The sequence below is a fragment of the Hemicordylus capensis genome, chromosome 2, assembly GCF_027244095.1.
Source record: "Hemicordylus capensis ecotype Gifberg chromosome 2, rHemCap1.1.pri, whole genome shotgun sequence".
In the NCBI taxonomy this organism is placed as follows: domain Eukaryota; kingdom Metazoa; phylum Chordata; class Lepidosauria; order Squamata; family Cordylidae; genus Hemicordylus; species Hemicordylus capensis.
In genome coordinates, this window is record NC_069658.1 from 111597745 (window position 1) to 111605673 (window position 7929).

General features: G+C 44.5%; 1 protein-coding gene across 3 annotated transcripts in view; it reads right to left on the reverse strand.

Annotated features, from left to right (window-relative positions):
* Positions 1-3743, reverse strand: part of KIAA2026 (KIAA2026 ortholog) — a 71086-nt gene extending 67343 nt beyond the window's left edge. The window contains exon 1 of one of the 3 annotated variants that reach the window (XM_053297219.1): positions 2406-3743. In XM_053297219.1, coding sequence (XP_053153194.1) covers positions 2406-3001 — 596 coding nt within the window. In that variant the 5' untranslated portion in view covers positions 3002-3743. The remainder of the gene's footprint in view (positions 1-2405) is intronic. The other 2 variants (XM_053297220.1, XM_053297221.1) reach the window with 2 other exon arrangements.
* Positions 3744-7929: the final 4186 nt, after the last annotated feature.

Below are 7929 nucleotides of genomic sequence, written 5' to 3' on the forward strand. Positions count from 1 at the left end.
TAGATAGATGATAATGATTCAGTTGTCAGCATACAAGCATATGGAATACTCCTACACCTTAATCCATCTGTACCAGCAAAGTCAATGGCTAAAAAAATTTAGCCAAAAAACCCCAACACACACTCCTTTGGTGGGGAAACAACTTATTTATTTTTCCAATGTGTAGACTGCCCCAAACTTCCATCTCTGGACAGTTTACAACATAAAAATAGATTAAAAATGAAAACCACTTAAGACAATTTAAAACCACAATACAGTTAAAAAGCTCAGGTGAAAAAAACCATCTTTAGAGACTTAAGAACCTTCCCATATCTGACAACCTTTTGTTTCAGCAGGAAGCATAATCCAGAGTATCGTGGCAGCAAGAGAAGGCCCATCACTGCATAGCTACTAGATGAGCAGATGAATCTCTCTAGATGATCTCAATGGGCGGTGGGGCTCATGGTGAAGATGTTCTCTTAAATACCCAGCCCTATGCTGTTTAGGGCTTTATAGGTTATAACCAGCACCTTGGATTTTGCCCGGAAATTTACTGGTAGCCAGTGTAGCTCTTTTAGTATAAGAGTAATATCATCTCTTGGTGTTGTAGCCTTGCCTCATAAGAAAGGTGCCCTAGGCCCCTGATCACCTTGGTTGCCCTCTTCTGCACCTTTTCCAGTTCTACAATGTCCTTTTTTAGATGTGACCAGAATTGTACGCAGTACTCCAGGTGTGGCCGCACCATAGTTTTGTATAAGGGCATTATAATATTAGCCTAGCTGTTTTGTTATCAATCCCCTTCCTAATGATCCATAGCATGGAATTGGCTTTTTTCACAGCTGCTGCACATTGAGTTATTTCATAGCTACTGCACATTGAGGTTACTAGCATAACCCCACTGTTCTGAGGTCATTTACCTCAAGCTGGCATATCAGTCAAAGCTAGTAGAAAGAACCTCTGGCCACCACCTCAACCTGGGACACCAAAGAGAGGTTTGGATCCAGAAGAATCCCAGACTATGTAACTGTTCCTTCTGGCAAATGTGACCCCATCCAGAAGTGGCAGATCAAAATAGTTTCGTCAACTTCTGACCCCACACAGTAAGTACCTCTGTCTTATCTGGAGGTACTTACTGTGTTTGTTATCCCTCATCCAACCCATCACCATTAGGATGTATAATAACTGCTAGAAATTGTTGCATGCATTGTCTACATGTCAACAGCGAGTTTGTCTAAAGTAAGTAAAAAGTAAAGTTGTCCCATCGAGTCAGTGTTGACTCCTGGAGACCACAGAGCCATATGGTTTTCTTTGATAGACTACAGGAAGAGTTTACCATTGCCATCTCCTGCACAGTATGAGATAAGTAGCATTATGTAAAAGACATGCTTTACACTCTACTGTAACCTAATGTAAGTGTTGGTTAGCAATGGCACGCTAAAATATTTATCTTGTGTGTTGTGGCATGGGCATCTAGCCAGCTTGCCAAGTGCAGAGAGCAACATATACAGAAATTCAAGCAGCCACCAATTGCCTATCTTATAAGGACCAATCTCAAGATACTCCATTAAGAATGATCAGTAAACCTTTCTTCAGCAGTTCCATATAGATGGCCACAGAGTACACCTGCAAGTGTACAGAGTACACTTACAAACTCTGTCAAATTATTTGTTTGAAATCAAGCACTTCAACAAGACCAGAATTTCAATTCCAGTTACTTTTGTTCCTATGTAGTTTCAGTTATTTGCATCATTTTGTCTTTTACTTTCAGAGATTTCCTGCTTAGAACAATAAACTATTTCCCAAGGGAGCAAATATCAGAGAAACACATTTGTTACCCTTCAAATGCTTGCTTTCTTAACCAAAAAACACAAGAGATAGATTACATTGTTTAGTTCAATACTTTGACAAACGTGTGTATGTTCTTCTGAACTTGGATTCATAAAACCATGTTACACCCTTCAGTCTAGTGTAACTACAAAAACCTGTTTCTATATTATTTGCAGTCATGAATGCAGATTAGAGTCCTGCCCATCTATACTCTTATATTAGAAAAAGTACCTCACACACAAAAACAAATCCACACCTTTAATCTCAAATTTGTTGTAGGTTTGCACTTTACATTTTTGTTGTTACAGAATACTCTATCATGATTCTCTCTCAAGAACTATGAGGTGTCATTACTTCAGGCAGCTATAGAGCTTAATTTTTGGCAGTTCAGCCTCCAAAGCCAATATTCAAAGTCAGCAGAACCAGCCCTCACACCTCTGGAATTTGTGAGAGGCATTCAAAGAAGAGACTTTGAATTCCAGGTAACTTAAACCTATAGCCTTTCATATAAGATATATCTCACTCCACTTTATCTAGATAGCACCTATTAGAACTTTTCTCTTTGGTGTCCCAATACAGAAAAAGTTAAGGCCACCTACCGAGACAGCAATGCCAGCTTCTGCTCTAGCATCATCTCCAACTTTTGGGCCTGCTTGGAGAGCCAGTGATCCACACCGTGCAGCCTATAGCAGGTCTCCAACATCAACCGGAAATCAGAGACAAACTCTGCGATCCCCTTATACTGCCCGGTAGAAAATTTCTCATCCATCTTCAGCAACCACATCCCCGACAGCTGTTGAGGTCCGCTACTTTCCTGTATTGAGGCGGCCCCTCCACTTTGCCCATCCTCAGCTTCTTGGCCTCCTAATGGTCTCAGAAAAGGCGCTGTCAGGGATCGGTGCTTTTCCAGTAAAAACTCGCTCAGGATCCGATAACCCTGTTGAAGTTCGGGGCTCAGCCCTTGCCCCCAGCTGCGCTGGCCAGAGGTGCCCTCCTCCAAGCCCTCTTCTTCTTCTTCTTCCTCCAGCAGGCACGGAGACCCGACTAGGACGGGCTCCACTACAGCCTCCTTTCCGCGTAGCTCCCCAGCCACAGCCGTAGTGACAGCAGCGTCCGGCAGCGGCGGCTCCATGTCGCCGTCTCCTCCTTCTCCCCCGTCCTCGTCTTCTTGGCCCTCAGGCTGCGCCAGGTTCATGCCCCGCCGGCTCTCGTGCTGCCGCGGCTACAGGGGACGGCGCCTGCGGGAGGCACCCTCGGCATCCGAGACCCCGAACTCACCTTCCCCTCAGCCGGCCCATAGCTGGCCGCCACTCGCTCCTCTTCGCTAGGCCGGCCGCAGGCAAAAGAGAGCGCTGGCGACCACAGCGCGGAGAGGATCTAACCTGTGGCGGCAGGTGGAGCCCCTCTCCCTCGCACGGCTGGAGAAAGCAGCTCCGGATACCCAGCAGCGGCCGCTTGAGAAAGCGGGGGTGGGGGGACTCAGGGGCGGCGGCTGCACCACGCCCCTCGGCCCCTACCCTGTGGGGATAAGGGAGGGCAGGAGAGGAAGAAACGGCCGCCGCCGCCCCCTACGCCCGCCTGCCTGCCCGCCCGCCTCTGCTGAGCGGGTCCCGGTGTCATTCCCTCCCTCACCACTTCGACTACAAGCCCCTCGCTAGCGGCGCGGCCTGCGCGGCTTCGTCGCCTCACAGGCAAGGGGCCCGGCTTCTCTCAAGCCCGCTCTGTTTCGCCGAGGGACGCGGCCGAAGCCGGTCGCGCTGTCAGTTGCGGGGGGCGGGCGGCTGCTAGACCTTGGCTGTCCCCTCCCCCCCAGACAGGGAGAAGGGGTGGGGGAAGAAAGGAGGCTTCTTTACCAACTGCGCGTGCGTTGCGGCGGCGGCCTATGCCAGTTGCGTTGGCTGCGCACTTTGTTTTGGGCATCAGCTGGAGAATTCATCATCAAAAAGCGACGGCGGGGGCACCATCACTGCGCATGTCTTTAATATATAGGCAGTGGGCTGGATGGGGATCCTGGTGCGCCTGTGCGAGAGAAAATAGTTCAATGAAGTGTGGCTGGAATCGTGGTTGTTAAGTACAGCCGTACTCTACCTTTTATTAGGCCTTCAATTAAAACTTCATGAAGGTTCCTAAAACAAGGTATTATGCTGCTGGGTTTCGGTTTTGTTTCTAATGAACGGCTTCTTGCTACCTGCAAATTCTGGAATCATGCATCGAGTGTGTTACGGGGTTAGCTTAAAATACTGCGCGGATATTATAAAACTCCGTGAATTTGACATTTTAGATTTTTCTCTAAATTGTGGTATTTTCTTAGATAGAGTCACAGTCACCCTGAGGTTTGTAGGATTTTGGAGGACTGCTGGGCTGTAGGAGTATATAGGTCTTGGAAGTGCGATTAGCCCCATGTCCAGGAGATGGTGGTAAAAGCTTGATTGGGCTCTGCAATATTATAAAGGCAGCAGATAATTAATTTAGTGGAAGTTATATGCTCACTCCTTATTGTAGTCATTATTGTGTTTATTTATGGTAGCATGGAAGGAATTGCAGGAATCTTAGCACTTATGTTTTTTCATATTAGTGTGCCAGCACCTCTGATCCTATCTTGGTTAAGTGAAAGAAATATTGGCCTTGAAATATAACCTGTTCTAGAATATTTAGTTAAGCTATTGCTAGGGCCCTGGCAATATCTGGGGAACAGGCCCACCTTCCAATTTTGATAATTTTATCTTTTCATACTCTGTTTTTATTTATTTATCATATTTGTATATCACCTGATATGTGTATCTCTAGGTGATGTACATAATTTAACACAATATATAAAAGACTAAAAACAAAACAATCTCACAGAATAAAACCAAACAGTTTAAACTTTTAATTAAAAGCCTGAGAAAATAGATGTGTCTTGTGGGTCTTTTAAAAAGCAATCAGAGATGGAGATGGTCTTATTTTAATAGGAAGCGTGAAAGAAATTTATTGCTGCCATAGGGATAATTCACACTGAGTTTGGCCTTGACTCAATGGGAAGTGTCACTATTAGAAGACATATATCACTAAAACTTAGAATTTATTTCCCTAATAATCTCATGCAGAGACAAGATCTTACTCAAAAACAGGTCTTTGTTTCAGAACTTACCACAATTAAAGCTGAAAGCCACAAGCTTTATCTCAATGAGTATCTCAACTCGACCATACCTTCAAATACAATTATTTTTAATTGTGATCATTGTTTACTGCTTTCTGATTGGAACTTTACATGCTTACAAACATTACATGACCAACCCCCTCAACCCCGCCAAGAATACATATGCCAAGTCAATATATCAGACATTTGTAGTCATTTGTTTACTGCCTTTTTGCCTCCATGTTGAACTATTTCATTACACAACTACCTGTTTTTCACTTAGCTCCAAACAGCAAAACATTTCTGGGGGAAAGCAGGAAAACATGGCCTACTAACTTGTACCTACTAGATCAGGCCTGTGCTAAAGTTTAGTCAAGCTGAAAATTCTACTTATCAATAACTATTGCCAAAATGCTTTGCAATAACCAGAAATTACACACTGTACCTCCAAGTGTATTCCAAAGCCCTGGGGCAGCCTTAGAAAAGGTCTGGTCCTGAGTCGCCACCAAACGAGCTGGTGGCAACCATAAATAGGCCTCCCCAGATAATCTTAACAAGTGGCAGGGTTCATGACAAAGAGGGTGCTCTCTTAAGTACCCTGGACTAAAACTGCCAAGGGCTTTATAGATAATAACCAGCACTTTGTATTTCTCTTGGAAACATATTGGTAGCCAGTGCAGTTCTTTTAAAATCACTGTGTTATGGTCCCTTTGAGTTGTCATGGAGAGCAGTCTGACTGCTGCATTCTGTATCAATTGTAGTTTCCAGACTATGAACAAAGGCAACACAACATAGAGTGCATTAGAGTAGTCAAGCCTGGAGGCTACCAGCACATGCACCACTCTTTTAAGGTCATTTACCTCCAGAAATGGGTACATAGCTGATGTATTGGCCGAAGCTGATAAAAAGCATTCCTGGCCACTGCCTCAACCTGAGAGACCAGAGAGAGTTTTGGATCCAGGCTACGTACCTGATCTTTCAGGGGCAGTGTATCCCCTTCCAGAACAGGCAGATCTAAACCATCTCTCAGGTTTTGACCCCCAACAGTCAGTACTTCTGTCTTACTTGGATTCAGCTTCAGTATGTTATCTTTCATGCAGTCGATTACTGCCTCCAGATAGGCATTTAGGGAAGTTATACCATTTCCTGATGAGATTGATATGGAGAAATAGATTTGGGTGTCATCAGCGTATTGATTTACCAACTCAAGGGTTACACCGAAGATGCAACCACCTACACCCTCACATACAGATAACGCTACCCTGGAGGAAGGGACTCACAAACTGCATTCACTGCCCTAGCAGCAACAGTTGCCATACACACTCCCAAGGAACATTTCCTTGAATTCCATGGGCCATGGAATGTTGTTCGCCAATGATCCCCATTTCACATCACTGCACTAATTTCCCCAGTCTGCTTGTCTGAGTTGCAGGAGCTGCTGGCTTCCTCTGTGGAGTCTACAAGCTCAGAGAGAGAATTGGCAGCCCCTGAGTAGAGAGTGTAAGAATGTGGCTCCTAGCCTGGCCTCATTATTCATACATGGTTGTTTTCCTAAGGCCTGGGGGCTAGCGGTCATTGGTTCCATGTTCAAACAAGACAGAAAGGACAACCCAACAAATTACAGACCCATCAGCCTGCTCAGCACAGGCAGTAAGCTCTACTCCATACATCTATGCTAGAAGCTTAGAGACTGGCTGGACCAAAAAAACCTCCTCGCAGAGGAGCAAGCCATCTGTAGGGAGCAATGATCCACCATTGACTAGTGCCAAATTCTACAACATCTAACTGAGAAATATTCCATCCATACTACAACCTCCCTATATGCAGCTTTTATAGACCTCAAGGCTGCATTTGATTCTATATCACAAGTCAAACTATGGGGAATACTGGAAGCCTCCTCAATTGACTGGTGCCTCTATACCTCATCCATATCCCACATGATGATTTCCCCCCCTCATAGTAAGATCCAACCCCCAAGGGCATCTATCAAGTGCCATTCCAACTCATAAGGGCGTCAAACAAGACTGAATTCTTGCTCTGCTCTTGTTTAACTTCTACAGGTGTCATGGTGTGACACCTCAAATCAGATTTTCACCCTCCCAAGCTCGCAAAGAGGCACATCTCTACCAGTGTTCTCTCTATTTTTTTTTTCATCTGTGTGTGGAATGAGTTTTGTTCTGGATGGGAGTATCAAGGCAGTGTGTGCACACATGCATTCAGAATAGGATCTTCCTGATTCAACCTGTGCGGGATCTAAAATTAACTGAGCGGACATCAAAAAACTTGTAAGTACAAGCACATGTGCATGCCTTAGAGGGAACACTGATCTCTGCTCTGCTCTATGCAGATGGTGCAGCAATTCTTTCTAGGACTCCCATAGGTCTCAGAAGAGCTCTGAGGGCCATTGCCCAATACTCTTAGGAAAACCAGTTGGAAATCAAACCCCAAAGCATGGCATTCACTAAGAGAACAAAGCAGTGTTACCTCTAACAGAGATCCCCGGATGTTGTTGACTACAACTCCCATAACCCCCAGCCAAAGGCCATTGCGGCTGTGAATTGTAGTCAACAACGTCTGGGATTCCCTGTTACAGGGAACACTGAACCAAAGACACATTTCTGGCCCATTTCCTTAGCTTTTTATAATTTTCACTTTTAATTTGAACCTAATAATGATTGTGATTTTTAATCTGACTTTTTTTAGTAATAAAGTAATAAAAGTAATTTTTTTTAGTAATTTAGTAATAAAGTAATAAAAGTAATTTTATTAGGTTTTTTGTATCTGTGTCTATCTTGTTGTGAGCCGCCCCGAGCAGTAGTGCGCTGGAGGGGCGGTGTAAATATTTTAAATAAATAAATATAAACAACCACAAAACTGAACAGGACTCATGTTTTAAATATCTTGGGGTGGTCTTCCATGCCTCTGGCACCAGAAAAACTCACGGCTTTCCCGTTGCCCAAACTGCACAGAGAAGCACTGCTGCCAGTCTAAAATTATTCCAGTCA